This window comes from Rana temporaria, chromosome 2 (genome assembly GCF_905171775.1).
Source record: "Rana temporaria chromosome 2, aRanTem1.1, whole genome shotgun sequence".
Taxonomy (NCBI): Eukaryota; Metazoa; Chordata; class Amphibia; order Anura; family Ranidae; genus Rana; species Rana temporaria.
Window position 1 is genome coordinate 317,856,018 of NC_053490.1, and position 18,327 is coordinate 317,874,344.

Here is an 18,327-nt window from a genome sequence, read left to right on the forward strand (position 1 = left end):
ACAGAGAAAAAGACTAAACGTCCTTAAACGCTCACACCTTGTGCGAGTGCATAAAAACTAAAATTAGTGACACACTAAGTATGGGAATCTAAATGGCAGCTTATGGACAATGCACACACAGGCTGATGGATTAGCCTGAAGGGGTCAGTCCCAGGTGAACTTGAAGACGCTTCAAACAATGATGTCAAGCAGCCAGTGAATATCCATTCATCTAGAGATGGCAGCTCATGTAAAAAAGGAGACAAGACATAGTGCAAGACTGTATGATATATGTGGCAAAAAAAGGTATTCAGTGCGGTGTATCACTCACGAAACCCCCGATCAATCACAGCATTCAGCGAGGCAGAAATGGGATAAGCCGCTCAGCGTTGCGATCTCCTCATTCAGACGGATCTCCAGTCGATCGCGTCACTAGGCTCCTCCCCCACGCGTTACGTCACTAGGCACGTGACTTAGTCATGGGTTAACCAAGTGACCCTATCAGCCGAGCTTTTATCTGAGCTGGCTGTGGAGGAAAGACTTGCGACGGAGGGATCAATCACATCATTGCTGACATATACCATAATCCATATAGCAAAGCATATTCATTTACAATGATAACCGACTTTAATTACATAATCCAAATATTTTAAAAAACAATCCGATTTACAAAGTAAAAAATTAAAATTGAATTGTTTGACAAGGACAAGGTCTATATGCCCCCCAGTGGTCAATGGAGCGCTATTACAAGGATTCCTCAATGAACATGGCTGAGCCCATATCAGAGAACCACACTCCCTCCAGTGGGTGTTAATAGAATTGCATCTAGACAAAGTCATCAGATACAAACAATACCATAAAAAATATAGGGATGGCTACTGGGCCAATCTATATAGGTAAGTAACGATCCCATTCTTGCTTAATACTCATTAATGGGATGCATCCATTTCCACACATGTAATGTTAAAAGTTAATAGATTACTACCTTTTAAAATTGTATAATTACAAAAAATAAAAATGTTTTTAAAATTGTGATACCCATGATTAATAGTCCGCGATAAAGCAATTGAGGTCAAACTCAATATTTAAGCCATTTGGGGCTAGGGTGACCATCTCGTGAATCAATCTGGATTCAGTTTTGCTTAATTCTCGCACCTTGTGGCTACCCCTCCAATGGGGTGTATATTTATCTATTGCCCAGAATTGTAGGCCTTTGGGGTCTTTCTGATGGCACTGTTCAAAATGCCTAGAGACGTTGTGTTTCGGGAACCCATTTTCTATGTTTTGCACATGTTCCCGAATGCGTTTCCACAGCGGCCTTTTCGTGCGTCCTACGTACTGCAATGAACATGGGCACTGCAGAACATAGACCACCCCCTCTGTTCTGCATGTAATCAGATGTTTTATTTCGTACTCTCTTTTGGTTACATTGGATATGAATTTTGTGCATTTTTGACCATTTTGGTTTGTGTTCCTGCACGCATAGCAACGTTTACATGGGAAGAACCCTTTCCCTTGCCAAAAGGTCAAAAGACTGGATTTAGTTGGTGGGTCAGGAACATTTTTTGCCACTAAATCCCTCAAGGTGGGCGCTCTTCTATATACCACCCTAGGTACAACTGGTAAGATACTTTGCAACTGCCTATCAGCTTTCAGGATGGGCCAATGTCTCTTAAAGATGGATTCAATTTGTTTATGCTGAACGTTGTAGTTTAAAATAATAGGGAGTTCATGTTCTGACTTCTGAGGCTTTTCTTTATCTTTTATTAGGTCAGGTCTTGGGATGTCTTGGACTTTCTTTATTTGATCTTGTACGAAGCCCTGATTATATCCTTTCTTGATGAACTTGGTACCAATCATTTCGGCTTGTTCCAAAAATATTTGCGGGTCTGAACAATTTCTTTTGATTCGTATCATTTGGCCTTTCGGGATGTTTATCAACCAGGGCTCAAAATGGCAACTGTCCACTGGTATATAACTGTTGCGGTCCACCGGTTTAAAATAGGTTTTTGTGGTGATTTTTTGCGACTGTAATGAAATTTCAAGGTCTAAAAACTGAATATTAGTTTCACTTATTGTGTACGTCAGTTTGATGTTTTTCACATTCTCATTGAGTTTATCAAAAAACTGTTTTAATGAGGTATTATCACCTTTCCATATTATTATACAATCATCTATATATCTCCGATACAATATTAACTGTTCTGGTATGCTGTTATAGATCACAGTTTCCTCCCACTCAGACATAAAGATGTTGGCTACGCTCGGAGCATATTTAGCTCCCATCCCAATTCCATTTAGTTGTCTGAAATAATCCGTTTTATGCCAAAAATAATTATGTTGGAGGCCATAAGCTAAGGATCTTAAAATAAATCGTTTCTGCTTTGAAACAAGATTACTAAAATTGTTCAAAGCCCATTTAGAGGCCCCAATGGCCTCTTCATGGTTAATGATTGTATATAACGATGCCACATCTGCTGTGGCCAGCAGATATGTGGAATCAGCATCAATAACAATCATATCCAAAATTTGGATCAGGTGTTTAGTATCCCTTAGGTATGCTCTTGTTTGGGGCACCAATGGTTGCATGAAGTGATCAACATACTCGCCCAATCTGGAATTGATGGATTGGATTCCATTTATTATGGGCCTCCCTGGTGGTCTCAAAGGATTTTTATGTATCTTGGGGACTGTATAAATAATTGGAACCCTACAAACATCTGGGGCCAAATATTTTTCCTCTCTTTTGTTCAGGACTCCTTTTATCCTCCCTCTATGTACCAACTCGAGGAGTTCTTCTTTATACTCTTTAGTTGGGTTTCCTCTGAGTTTGATATATGTATCAGTGTCACTCAGTTGGTTGCCAAGTTCTTCATAATAGTATTCCTTCGATAGGACCACTATTGCCCCGCCTTTGTCGGCTGGCCTAATAATAATTTCTTTGTTTTCTTCCAATTCCTTTATACCTTTGTGGATAGCCTTAGAATCCGGTATTCTTTTAACTTTTAATTTTTCAAGGTCCCTCAGGACCATTTTATTGAACACCTCTACATGATGGTTATTAGAAACCTGTGGATTGAAGAGGGATTTATTCCTTAGGGTGCTATATTGCACCCTACCATCTTCCATGTTTCTAAAAGCTTGGTTCCTAATTGGTTGATTCAGCATATATTTTTTGATGTTTAATCTTCTAGTATATTTTTGGACATCAACAAATACATCAAATTTATTTAGGTTTCTTTTTGGAGCAAATTTTAGACCTTTATCCAAAGTAATCATTTCTGTTGGGGTGAGTTCAATTCCGCTTATGTTGTATATACCTTCACCTATTATACTTTGCGCTTTTTTGATCTTGTATCCCCCTCGGCAGCCCCTCGTTCGTTTGGGCTTCGGGGCTGATTCATTTGGTCGTATCGGGGGGGTGTTTTGTCGCTGTGGCGGTATTCTAAAAAAGATGGTCGTGAGTCTGCTTCATCTCTAAAATTACTTAGTGGTTCATACTTATTTTGAGTATGAATTGGACTTCTCCTATTGTCTTGTTGATAATAACTACCATACGGTGGGGCATTCTGCTGATAGTACTGGGATGGCCCTCCTTGGTATTGATAATAGGTGACTATTACTGTGCATAATTATTAGGCAACTTAACAAAAAAAAAATATATACCCATTTCAATTATTTATTTTTACCAGTGAAACCAATATAACATCTCAACATTCACAAATATACATTTCTGACATTCAAAAACAAAACAAAAACAAATCAGTGACCAATATAGCCACCTTTCTTTGCAAGGACACTCAAAAGCCTGCCATCCATGGATTCTATCAGTGTTTTGATCTGTTCGCCATCAACATTGCGTGAAGCAGCAACCACAGCCTCCCAGACACTGTTCAGAGAGGTGTACTGTTTTCCCTCCTTGTAAATCTCACATTTGATGATGGACCACAGGTTCTCAATGGGGTTCAGATCAGGTGAACAAGGAGGCCATGTCATTAGTTTTTCTTCTTTTATACCCTTTCTTGCCAGCCACGCTGTGGAGTACTTGGACGCGTGTGATGGAGCATTATCCTGCATGAAAATCATGTTTTTCTTGAAGGATGCAGACTTCTTCCTGTACCACTGCTTGAAGAAGGTGTCTTCCAGAAACTGGCAGTAGGACTGGGAGTTGAGCTTGACTCCATCCTCAACCCGAAAAGGCCCCACAAGCTCATCTTTGATGATACCAGCCCAAACCAGTACTCCACCTCCACCTTGCTGGCGTCTGAGTCGGACTGGAGCTCTCTGCCCTTTACCAATCCAGCCACGGGCCCATCCATCTGGCCCATCAAGACTCACTCTCATTTCAGCAGTCCATAAAACCTTAGAAAAATCAGTCTTGAGATATTTCTTGGCCCAGTCTTGATGTTTCAGCTTGTGTCTTGTTCAGTGGTGGTCGTCTTTCAGCCTTTCTTACCTTGGCCATGTCTCTGAGTATTGCACACCTTGTGCTTTTGGGCACTCCAGTGATGTTGCAGCTCTGAAATATGGCCAAACTGGTGGCAAGTGGCATCTTGGCAGCTGCACGCTTGACTTTTCTCAGTTCATGGGCAGTTATTTTGCGCCTTGGTTTTTCCACACGCTTCTTGCAACCCTGTTGACTATTTTGAATGAAACGCTTGATTGTTCGATGATCACGCTTCAGAAGCTTTGCAATTTTAAGAGTGCTGCATCCCTCTGCAAGATATCTCACTATTTTTGACTTTTCTGAGCCTGTCAAGTCCTTCTTTTGACCCATTTTGCCAAAGGAAAGGAAGTTGACTAATAATTATGCACACCTGATATAGGGTGTTGATGTCATTAGACCACACACCTTCTCATTACAGAGATGCACATCACCTAATATGCTTAATTGGTAGTAGGCTTTCGAGCCTATACAGCTTGGAGTAAGACAACATGCATAAAGAGGATGATGTGGTCAAAATACTCATTTGCCTAATAATTCTGCACTCCCTGTATATGCTTCGACCGTAGCGCTACACATTTTTGTTTTTTAATCAATACATTTGACTGTTTAGGTTCCTTTTAACTATTCTCCGGGATACCAAGATGCACTTAGGCCAGCTGGGAATACAGTTACTTTTGTGTGTTCTGAATGTGACCTCAAGGCCCCTGACAATTAAAGGCTCTTACAACATTATCTTCACCTAGCTACAGGAGTTCCAAGCTTCCCACTTTATCATGGAGACTTGCCTTGGGGAGTATATAGACTCACGGAATTTCCAAATCATATAGAGATGTGACTTCTTCTTTAGCTTTTATCTTTAGTCATTGCAGCACAATCAATTATAATGCACTACATTTAATACAAATAACAGACTTGATGTTCCACACAACCTATATTTTCCATGTTTAGCATATCTTTGTTGGCTTATGATTTTATACTTTAAGTATATTTTATCCACAGGGCAAGCAAGCCTTAATATGGCTTCTGGGAATGCATGGAGAGTTCATAACCAATGCACCGTATGTGTTGGAGGAATATGTTGATAATATTAAGACAGAGACCTTGCCAACCGTAAAAATGGAGCTCCTGACATCTCTGGTTCGATTGTTCCTCTGTCGGCCAGCTGAGTGCCAGGATATTTTGGGTCGTCTTATTTATTATTGTATAGGTAAGTGCTATTTTTTTAAATCCTAATTAACAGGGCTTTTGATGCTGTTGCAGGTCTCATCATCTATAATAGTTACAGATCATCATTGTGATCCATTGGATGGAAATTATTTGGTGGTTTCCAAAGTATGGCAAACAGTTGCATAAAAAAATAATATGTACTCTCACCAGAACTTCCCTATCTATGACTGCTGATGAGGCAGCACTGATGGGCACTGATTGGCGGCACTGGTTGGCAGCACTGGTGGGCACTGTTAGGATTGCACTGATCACCAGGACACTGATGATCAGTGCCCTGATTATCAGTGTAGATGTTGCCTGTGCGGATTGCCTGTCAGCCACGTGGGTTGCAGGAAAGAAATTCACACAATTCCCCCATCAACACAGTCAGTGCTGACAGGGGAATCCCTCCTGGTGAGACATTGTATTCCACTAGTGATAATCGCAAGTGAATCCGGCAGCCTAGTTGTACCCAAGTTGATCGATTGATCAACTTCGTACATTCAGCCTGCCCACACACGGTTTGAATCTCATTCAGTTGCTGCTGAACCGGCCAAGATTTAAACCGTCAATGGCCGGCCTTACTGTGGCATATGTTTTGGGTTAGATAAACTTTGATGTTACCCAGCAGAATAGCCGTTCCTGCTTCTCAGGGGTAAATTGAATTCTGTGTATGAGAATATTTGCACTGAGAATATTCCAGCCATTACAGTTGGAGTGAATTTGTACACATATTTATTAGGTTTGGAGTCATGCAGCCTTTGATCCTATTTAGGTCTTGTAACGGAATGGCCCGTGATACCCAGAGACTTTTGAAGGATGCGGGGTACTCCTGTGCCAGCTTCACCAATGACTCTTGTGTCTAGGGTCATCCTATGTCCAATAGGGGCATAGGATGACTGAGAAATTATATCATGAATTACATGAGATGGGACAATAATGATAATTCATGTATTGCAGGATATCTTGAAATATTACCGGTGGTTAATTCTGACCCCAACAGGTCAATAGCAGAGTGACTCATTCACGTGGGGACACAGACTGTTGAGGTGCTAATTAAGTCTACATGGCTGTAGTGATAAAAGCCTGCTGTGTTTGCATTCTATTGTCTATTGTGTTAATTAAGTCTGGCTCCTAAGATATTTCATTGTGCTATACTAACTAACCCTGTATTATGTGAAAGTTCTATTGATGATAGATATGTGTTGGCAGTCTGAAAGGTCAGATGTCTGACCTTTCAGGTGTAGTGGATTAGCATGTCAATTATGTTTACTAAAGGAATGTGTTTTGTGTAGCAGGTGAGGATAACTTATCGCAGAGCCAGACCGTCTGGGTAATGATTAGTAATTAGCTCATCTGAATATCATTATCTAACGGAATGTGTATTGAAGCACCCATTGTGTCATGTTGTGGGTGGAATTGAGTCATTGTCCAGATTTGGTTTCTAACTGTATATAACCAGCTGAGTTTACCATTAAAGTGTTCATTTGTTTTGGAACCAGAGACAGAGCTGTGTGTATCTCGTTTCTGGGGGAAATCCAATGGATCGTTTCTGCTGGATTGTTGGAGTGTCGGATAAGCTGTCTTGGGTTGGTGGAATGGAATATCGTAAACGGTGTTAACCCCTGACCGTTACAGGTCTTAATTGCTGTTTTTGACCTTTGCAGGGAGGCCTCCCCTAGCCAGCAGTTCTACTGTGACAATGTAAAAATCTCTGGGTTATTTTGGAGTGCAATCTCCACATTTTGCTTTAAATACTTCACTTGGTGAGCTGATGACATTTATAATGCTTTCAAAGTTCTAGGTTTGGGGGATATTGGGGAATGTTTCCCCATAATGGTCAAGAACAAGAGAATATTGGGGCATGAGACAGCTCAGCAATTTGTGCAAAACTGAAACTAAAAAGAAAGAAGTGTTTGTTCTGTTTTATTATAGAGTAGTGGTAGTCTGACTAGACTGGTGTGAAATTTCCTTCCTTTTGTTGAAAGCTTGAACACGGATCCTATAAATAAAAGTTCAACTGCTTATGAAATTGATATAGCATTTTACATCTATAGTTGGGTACTTCCATTACCCCAGAAACTGCCTATTTAAATATTACTAATCAAATGATTGGTTTATGGCGGTAAACCTGGAAGACTTGTAAAGTCACTGGCTACCAGCTTAAACTACCTTGTAGTGCTGATATACAAAAATGTGAGCAATACCTAAAAAGTGTATTTCCACTTTAAGCCCAAAGACACACAGTGGTGGTAAGCCACACCCCCCACCCCTTCCCTTTACTGAAGTTTGAGTGACAGCTGCAGGAGCCTATGATTCTCACTGCTTTCAGTGTCTCCTGTGAGACCAGGAGCAGCTGTACTACAGCTGGAGTAGTGAGAGAAGCCAGGTAAGTTTTTAGGGGTGGGTAGTATAGGGGGTGGGGATTGTGCATATACATATAAAATGGACCATTAAGGAAGGACAAAAATGACAAATCTTGCATATAACAGACAGGAGTACTGCACCCAAGGGGAGCAAGGACATTACAATTCCTCAGGACTACACACAGCCCTACAACAAAAGTAGTTGATAGTACTATGTGTCCAGAAAAATAAATACGTAAACCCAGAACGCACACGCACACACACACACCAGTGCCACTGTCCCCCATAGATATGCACAGTAAATAATCAACTTATGCCGCGTACACACGATCGGAAATTCCGACAAGAAAACCATGGATTTTTTTCTGACAGAATTTTGGCTCAAACTTGTGTTGCATACACACGGTCACACAAAATTCCGACCATCAAGAACGCGGTGATGTACAGCACTACAACAAGCCGAGAAAAATGACATTCAATGATGCATGTTTTTATGCACGTCGGAATTGCATAAAGACTATCGGAATTTCCGACAAGAACTTTTCCCGTCGCAAAATTTGAGAACCAGCTCTCAAGTTTTTTTTATCGGAAATTCTGACAGAAAAAGTCAGATGGGGCCTACACACGGTCGGAATTTCCGACCAAAAGCTCACATCGAACTTTTGTTGTCGGAAATTCCGACTGTGTGTAAGTGGCATTAGACAGAGTTGCAGACCATAGAAATAATTACCAACATAAGTATTACAGGCGTACAAGAGCAATCAGGACTGTTGGGATAGAGAAATCTCCCCCCAAAAAGACTCAGATGTCCAACCACTTTATCGCCGCTCATCAACGCCGCCTGAACTTTCCACCATCATTTATTACCATTGCACGTCACCACAAACCATTTTTTCACCACCGCCAGCACATCTGCTGTCATGGTTATTTTGCAATATTCTGCAAAAACCATTTGGAGTCTAAGAAGATCCTCCTCAACATTACCAGTCGTCATCAAAAAAGTACTATGGAAAGAGCAACTGTTAAGAACCAATCGACAATCAACTATCAAAAACAGTACGCCAACATTTCAACTAAAACATATATCATGCACCTTGATCAACGCAAGATCAGCAGTAAAACACTGACAGGAAATCTACGATTTCATCATTCAACACAACATTGACTGCCTCTTCATCACAGAAAGCTGGCTAACAGCCGACTGTAACACCATTCTAGGAGAACTGGTGCCAGAGAATTATGGCATTCTGACAGAAAACAGAGTGGGGCAAAGAGGAGGAGGCCTAGCGGTGATCTACAAGGCCCACCTCTCACTCACCAAACCAGATCCACAGAGCTCACTACCATTCATGGAAACCCTCACTCTGCAACTACAAACAACACCCCAGGACACCGTTCACATACTTCTCTGCTATAGACTGCCTGGACCAAAAACGCAGCTCGCAGAATTCATCTCCACCTATACCTTAAACATCAAACATCTCCTGCTACTCGGGGACCTCAACCTGTGGGCCAACTCCTCACAGGACCCCTTCGCTGACGCCTGCATTGACCACTTGGAAGGATTAGGTCTGCAGCAACTGGTATGCGGGCCCACTCATTTTTCAGGTTACACGCTCGATCTTATCTTCAAACAAGATTTGGATATTAACATACTGGGAAGTGAGCCCCTACCATGGACAGATCACCATGGAATCAAAATCTGTATGTAGCGCAATCCTGTCCCCGGCACTGTATATGTAGCGCAATCTTGACCCATGCACTGTGTACTTAGCGCACACCTGACCCATGCACTGTGTACGTAGCGCAATCCTGACCCCTCCACTCTGTACGTAGCGCAATCCTGACCCATGCACTGTGTACATAGCGCAATCCTGACCCCTGCACTGTATATGTAGCGCAATCCTGACCCCTGCACTCTGTTATTATTAAAACCAGTAGCAATTGAATGCAGAGGCAATTATTTATGATAATAAAGAGTAGATGCATAGTCCTATACAACCGGGCCTTTGAGGGCAACCATACTGCTGATGCAGCCCCCAATGAATTTGAGTTTGCCACCCCTGTACTAAGACATGGCTGTCCACCTAAACTGACCGGCCGGGCAAGGAGAGCATTCATCAGAAGCAGCCAAGAGGCCCATGGTACCTCTGGAGAAGCTGCAGAGATCCACAGCTCAGGTGGGAGAATCTGACCAAAGGACAATTATTAGTTGTGCACTCTACAAATCTACACTTTATGGAAGAGTAGCAAGAAGAAAGCCATTGTTGAAAGAAAGCAATAAGAAGTCCCATTTGCAGTTTGCGAGAAGCCATGTGGGGGACACAACAAACATGTGGAAGAACGGTGCTTTGGACAGATGAGACCAAAATTAAACTTTTTGGCCTAAAAGCAAAACATTGTGGTGGAAGAATCATGTTGTGGGGATGCTTTTATTCAGCAGAGACAGGGAAGCTGGTCAGAGTTGATGGGAATATGGATGGAGCCAAATACAGGACAATCTTAAAAAAAACTGTCTGCAAAAAACTTGAGACTGGGGCGGAGGTTCACCTTCCAGCAGGACAACGACCCTAGACATACAACCAGAGCTACAATGGAACAGTTTAAATCAAAGCGTATTCATCTGTTAGAATGGCCCAGTCAAAGTCCAGGCCTAAATCTGATTGAGAATCTGTGGAAAGACTTAAAAATTGCTGTTCACAGACGCTCTCCATCCAATCTGACAGAGCTTGAGCTATTTTGCAAAGAAGAATGGGCAAACATGTCACTCTCTAGATGTGCAAAGCTGGTGGAGACATCCCCAAAAAGACTTGCAGCTGTAATTACAGCAAAAGTTGGTTGAAACATGACAAAATGTTAAGGGGTATGAATACTTTTTCAAGGCAATGTATGCTGTGTCATTGGGAACACATAGCAAGCATACTGTATAGTGGGGTATGACGGAGATGTAGATGGAACAGACACACAAGGAGAGTAGGAGCACCCACAAAGCCTTTTATTTAACAGTAGAGGGGGTTAACACACAGCCAGGTAGCAGGTATCGCAGCCGGGCAAAACAAGAGTCCGTAACACAGTATAAATGGACAGCAGGGTAGCGGAGTCCGTGCTGGTAAAAAGTAATCCGCGCCAGGCTGGCCAAACAAGAGAAATAACAGAGTTCTGGCAAGTAGGGGAAATCAGTGGCCAGTCCTGGACACACAGGGACAGAGTTCGCTCTACTCACAACACTGGCGATCACAGGGTTAATCCACTCACAGGATGGAGGCTGCAGGACTCGCAGACTTGGTCACTCAGATGGAGAAGGACAAAGGGGCTTGGTCTGTAGTTGCTGGCCATAGCCATGTAGAAAGCAGGAGTCGGGATGGCAAACAAAAAACTGCTTTCTTTCAGCATATGTTACAAGAGATCAATGCTTCAGAGACACTCCCCCCACCCTTGGATTCAGGTCAAGTTAATCAATGACAATAGACAAACAGGTCAGGTGTATTCAACGTATCAGTAAACAGTCTTATCAGCAGGGGGGCTGCTGGAGGATTCCCCCTCCCTCCACATGGACATCCATCCCATAATATATGTTTCTTCCAAGGCAGACAGACACAAACAATTGAATACAACCACACCCCAAATGATCACAGCAAAGAGTACATAACACAGCAGGGGACAGCTCTTTGGGGTGTAAGGGACAGAGACATTTTTGGTTGTAACATGACAAAATGTGGAAAATGTTAAGGGGTTTGAATACTTTTTCAAGGCACTGTATGCTGTGCCATTTGGAACACATAGCAAGCATACTGTATAGTGTTTTTCTTTTTTCAGATTTTATTGCAATAGTGGAAATACCCGTTAAGTAGTTTTTTTCAAAGCAGCCACAGATTCCTGGCTACGTTTTATAGACAAAACCTGAGTGGTTACTAGAAAAAAAACTGCTATGGGTTTACAATTTGGGGAGAAAATGATTTTCTGCACACACAAGAAGTGGAGTAGGGAAGGGGAGTCTAGTGAGAGTTGCTTCCCAGGACACAGCTAATTCCCAAGTGTCCTTACCACCAGTGAGTTTTTTTCAACGTGATTCTTGTCAAGCCTGCCTTGCATACACACGATCGTGAAAAAAAATGCTTGAGCAAAGCGCGGTGATGCACGACGGCACTATAAAGGGGAAGTTCCATTCGTTTGGCGCCACCCTTTGGGTTGATTATGCAAATTTCCCTTCTCAAAACCTGCTTCTGAGCATGCACGTTTTTTTCCTCGTCGTTAAAGCCTACACACGACCATTTTTCATGACGTGAAAAACGTCGAGAAAAAATAGAGCATGTTCTAAATTTTTAATGCCCATTTTTCACGTCGGGAAAAATGCTCTGGAGCCTACACAGTCTACAGTCATTTTTAATGAAAAATGGTCGTGTGTACGCAGCATTACACTTCTGCATTTACAACATCAGTTAGATCCACCACAGAGTACACAGTATTTTGGAAATTCTCTTTTCACTGAATACAAACCTTTTCTCTGAACAGACAAGGGGAGGGGTAAATGAGTGTTGGGATCTCACCTTGCCTATTCAGAAAAATTATTGTATTCATGGAAAATAATAAAAGGCATTTCTGAAGTGAGGACTTGAAGAGGGTGCTCTGATTGCCTTATCAGCTTATCTGGATGATCAAAGCCAATTGTAGAAGGTAGCATAATACAATGAAGACTTTTAGCATTCTCAGCAACCTTCTGGTTGTAGTATACCAAGAATTGTAGGTAACTAGGCTGGAGCCAGCACACAGCCAAACATATTTTGGCTTTAAACCTAATTTATACATTATTTACCATACCTTTTCACTCTGTGCTGTAGGTAATACATGCCATACCACTAACCAGCATACCAGTAGCATTATTTATTTATTTATTTTTGACTTTTAAAATGTATTTTTTTCAAGGAATGTATATACTTTTGTTAGTATTCACTAAAATGAGGATTTACAAAAGGACATCTGTTTAGTATGTTTCTTGAGCCGTATGTTGATTTGAAAATGCCTCAGCCAAATTTATTTAGGGCTGGTTTACATCAGGAATGTGTAGGTAACTAAGCTGGAGCCAGCTATGCGTTCCTCTGTGATTTACATGCAGTTCTGTGGGTGATATTTCAGCCTATTAATTTTGAATGGGCTGAAATCGTACCGCACCGCATCAAATGTAGTGCATGCACTACTTTTACAAATTCTCTGCAAATAATTCTGTACCATGCAATCCAGTGTGGGCAAATGCATTGCAACGTGCGTTTGGAGAGTCATTAACAATATTTTGACACCCGATGCATATGACAACTGTAATGTAATTTAAATGAAATGTGGAAACTAGCAATCTGTGGGTGTTTCTTGCACTGCATTCAAAACGCGCCACAGTTGTAACCTGCTGTACATTTTGAACACGGTGCGAATGGGCTCTTATTGCATTATTTTTCTTACCAAAAATATATTCTTGTTGTTTATATATGTCTAAAAACTATATTTTTGTAGATATGTACAGTTGTAATAAACTTCATGAGACAATTAATTTATGTATTTTGTAGAGGAGGAAACAAACATGGCTGTTCGAGATCGGGGTCTTTTTTATTACCGACTTTTGTCATCTGGAGTGATTGACGTGCTGAAAGTTCTCAGTGGTCCAAAATCAGACCCATCATTGGGAGTTTTGGTTGATAGAACAGAGCAACCAATTAACAGCTGGGTAACAGATTTCAACACACTGACTCCTTTATATGACAAGAAGCCTTATGGATCACTTTCTGCCAGTCTCACTAAATGTGAACTGCCCTTTGTTGCAAAACAGCTTGAAGGTAGGTTTATTATAATAAACACATTTTGCATTGCGGTTTAGTTTATTAGTGGTGCTGTTAATGCTTAGGAAAATCTATTTTCAAGTCTCACAGTTGTGAAAAACCTATGGTAAAAGACAAATCTTGTGGTCACAAATCACAGATACTACTAAAAGGTGAATAAGGTTGATTGTCATTGGTTTATTATAGTCCTCAAGGGACAGAAGATGTGAACAAAGCATATCCCTCTATAGGGTGTACGTCTCTGAATCCAGAGCACTAAGTGTCATTTCTGTCTGCTGTCTTGTTCCTCTGCCATCTGCATTAGTCACTTCTGACAAGTATTCCTGATAGCAAGGCATAGAAAGGGGAGATTACTCCACTGCCCCATCATGCCCCGGGCGGTGACGCCGCAAGGGTTGTGGCCTCCCAATGACGTCACTAGATGGTCACGCCCCATGGCTATAGAAATAATGGCACCAGCCGGGTAACAACAGCGGAAGCTATCATCGGGAGAAGATCAACATGGGGACAAGGTGCTTTGGGGTGGGGGTGGGGGGTGCAGAGCCCCTCTGCCCAAAAGCACCCACCTGTGGCCTGGTATGGTCTGGGGGGGGGGTCGCTCTCTTGTTTCTTTTTTTATTTTATTGTGGCGGTTCCCCTTAAAATCCATACTAGACCAAAGGGTCTGGTATGGTGTTGGGGGTGGGGACCCCACACAGTTTTTTATTTTTATTTTGACGTGACGTCCCCTTTCTCAAGATTTGTACCAGACTCAAAGGGCCTGGTATTGTCATATCCCATTCATTGAAGTCGCATGGAAGTCAGACATGAAGTCTTAGGGCAAAGTCGGAGCGGAAGTCGTCTGACTTCCATGTCTTACCAGTGTGAACCTGGCCTTATTTTCACAGCTTAATTGGAGAAGCTGAAGGTAGAAGCTGATTGGTTACTATACACATCTGAACCAGATTCTGTGTGCACCAGTTTCAGTAAATCTCCCTGTATTCTGGAAAAATAGGCAAGAAGAGAGAAGGGATCGGAGATGCGATTGGAGCACCTCACTGTTATAGCTGCACCTCTCATCCCCACATTCAACTTTAAGTAGAATAAAATGTATATGGCTTGATCAGTCTTCTTTTTTATTTCTTTATAGTAGTATGTTGTTAAGATCTTCATCACCTTTAACATTTTAAACTGATGTGTTGGAACATACAGTATACTCCTAGCTGTTGTCAGTAGCCCCCTTTTTATCCTTATTTTCCTGCTATACCTTGACAGCTCAGATCACCTAGATTACTGGCTATACACACCATAATCATTCTACACACACAAAAAAATCTAACAATCTTCCATCCACCCTAAACAGTGCAAATGGACAAATCTCCCACTGCAGCTATAGTATTTTAACAGCCGGCCCCACCAGCTGTCAAAATACCCTAATAGTGCTTGCATCTGACTGGATACAGGCACTGTTCGGCTGAAAAACTTCTGATAGGCTCCTTCAATGTTTCAATCGAGAGATTTGAAGAGGGAGGCAGCCAACAGGGCCACTTTCTGTGTGAATTGCAGCCAGTTCATCACTAGCCAAAATGAATTCTGTTTATGACCAGCTTTAGCAATAGAATTAAAGTGGTTGTAAACCTTCACATATACCCAGTGAAGTGACTGGTCCCAGGTGATACACAGAGATTAAACCAATCCTCCTACATCAATTGTACCTGCAGCCGTCTTTTTCCAACATCCATTCAAAAGTGCTAAATTTATACAGGATCTCTCAGCTCTGAAAAAGCAAGGGATGGGGAGCTGAAGTTACATTAGTGAGGTGAGCTCTGACAGCCGATTGGAGAGAGGGGAAACACTCCCCTTTGCACAGCACACAAGAATAGAGTTGAAGCTGTCAATCAATTGATGGTCCCTCCTCTGTCACCATTCTTCTCTTGGTGTCAGAAAAACTAGTCAGAAGTAACTCATTCTGATAGCAAAGGAATGAGGCAGTGGACAGAAATTACACTTACTGTACTCTGGATAGAGACAAGTACACAAGAGGGATATGCTCTGTTCATATTACAATTCTGAGGTTTACAACCACTTTAAGGTTAGCTTTAGAGTAGCGTTTGTACCAAGTTTAGAGCTAAGGTTAAGGCTGGAGATTCAGTCTCTAGGGGAATTATTTTGGGAAAAAAAATAAGAAATGTTTCACATTTGCATTTTTCTTAAAATGTAATTTTATTAAAACAATAAAAAACAATACATGCAATACAATGCTTATCTTGTAAAAATTCTAGTTGCCTGATTTTCACATTGATTGAAAACTGCTTTTTGAGACTTTGCAGTTTGCTGATTAAGAATTCACTTTCTGCAAACTTGCTACTGTTCTACTGCTTTGACCTTGAAGAAGGGGGTACACCCCAAAAGCTTGTCCTGAAAATTTGGATGTGCAAATATAACACAGACAGTACTCAATTGTTTTAATTGATAAGTGACTTAAAATGTATTGAGCTTTGAAATAGCCAGGCAACTTGGGTTTTTAGAAATTAGCTGGAAAAGACAGCTTCGGCATAGGTTTCCTAAGCATATTGTAGAATTAAATCGAGTAGCAGGTGAAAGCCCTATCTGTACTAGAAAAAAAGTGTCAAATTAACTTCTAGAAGAGGAAGCCATGTAAAACCATGGAAAATTCTGTAAGGTGTGAATTTATTTTACTGCAGATTGTAATAATCTGTTTTGTTTAGCCGTAGATTTGCAGTCACCCGAGAATCCTGAAGTATCCAAAGAACCTATCGACCTATTCAGTTTAATTCATGACATTGCAATAACCCCAGAGCTGTTTGAGAAAAAATGGACTTCTATAGCTACAGAGCTATGTTTGAATATTAAATGGAAGCAGGACGCAGAGCCAGACCTCCTACTGACATCTCTTCATGTACTGAATATTTACACCATCGCTAAGAGCAAAGCTGGCACCCAGCCGTGGAAGTCTTATGTCTATGCACAGGATGGTAATGGAAATATGTTTCTTGTGGAATTAATACTGTGCATCAATCCACCCTTCCTTAAAGCCAAAATTAAACAGGATATAGAGAATAAAGATACATTAACTAACTTTGTATCACTTCTGAAAAATGCAGTATCAACAGTTCTGAAACTGACCAGGTAATGCTATTAAAAGACTTATGATGATGGAAGGCCAACATAGGAAATGTAACCACCAATGTAATTGAAGTCAAATTACAGCCGCGTCATCACGATTTGTTGTAAGCATCATGCTTTTGCCGTTATGTCACCTGTAGCTTCAGGCATGCATTGGCACTAAGTGGTTTAGAATCAAATTTCCCCTGGAGCACTTATGGATTTGTTGGAAACCAACATTTTACTAAAATAAACTATTCTAACAGCCAAGAGAAAACACACAGATGCATGCCATTGCAAAAAAATGAGAAATGTAGCCAAATACACGTGCGTTTATGTAAATACTGTATACATGCATATATAATTGTATTTTTATCAATTAACTGCTATATTAAGTAAAAAAAATCTACACCAAATGTTGTGTTGTTCTTTGTCACACTGTTAATATCACCTGATGTTTGTCACTAGTGGCTGACGTGTTAAAATTTTAAGTATGCTAACAGGAAAATTTCTTGTTGGCCATAGTGATCAGTCAGCTTCCAAGCTATCATTTCAGCAGTCCACATCTGTAAATGAAATACAGATTTTAATTAGTTGAATTTGTATCAAATACCTTTCCTGTTAGCAAAACTTTCCTACACCAGTAGCCATTGGTACAGCTTACTGAACGAACTACAAGAAGACTTGAATAAAAAAAAAAAAAAATTGTCAGTCTTACCCAGTGAAGCCCTGTATAAAGTCCGCCGGGAATCCCGAACGGAAAACCGATTTTTTTTTTTGCATATTTGTCACACTTATAGGATTCAGATCAAACCAATTTTAATATTACACAAAGATAACTTGCGTAAATACAAATGACGTTTTTTAAATGATTTATTCATTTATTAAGGGCAACAAAAAAAAGCTGTCCCTGGCCTTATAAAAAAAAGTAATTTGCCCCCTAAACCTAATAATTGGTTGTGCCACCCTTGGTCTTACACATCTCTGTGCAGGAATTTTGGCCGACTCTTTTTTGCAGAATTGTTTTAATTCAGCCACATTGGAGGATTTTCGAGTATGAAAAATGCTTGTTTAACCACCCTGGTGGTATGATTATGTCAGATTTTTGGGTCTCAAAGTGGTACAATTGTTTTGCATAGAAATTTGGCGTTTTATATTTTAGGCCTGTAATTCTTAGTAATAACACACTTAACCACTTGCCGACCTCCTCATGTACATATACGTCAGCAGAATGGCACGGACAGGCACAATCACGTACCTGTACGTGCTCTGCTTGACGTGGGTCTGGGGTCCGATCGGGACCCCCCCCCGGTACATGCGGCGGTCGGGTTCCCTCGGGGAGCGATCCGGGACGACGGCGCGGCTATTCGTTTATAGCCGCCCCGTCGCGATCGCTCCC

The 18,327-nt window shown here is 41.2% G+C and overlaps 1 protein-coding gene across 3 annotated transcripts in view; it reads left to right on the top strand.

Annotated features, from left to right (window-relative positions):
- AP4B1 (adaptor related protein complex 4 subunit beta 1) overlaps positions 1-17,344 on the top strand; it is a 72,566-nt gene extending 55,222 nt beyond the window's left edge. For 2 of the 3 annotated variants that reach the window (XM_040337461.1, XM_040337460.1), the window contains 3 exons: positions 5,426-5,633; positions 13,554-13,820; positions 16,532-17,344. In XM_040337461.1, the coding sequence (XP_040193395.1) occupies positions 5,426-5,633; positions 13,554-13,820; positions 16,532-16,956 (900 nt within the window). In that variant the 3' untranslated portion in view covers positions 16,957-17,344. The remainder of the gene's footprint in view (positions 1-5,425; positions 5,634-13,553; positions 13,821-16,531) is intronic. The other variant, XM_040337462.1, reaches the window with a different exon arrangement.
- The last annotated feature ends 983 nt before the right edge of the window (positions 17,345-18,327 follow it).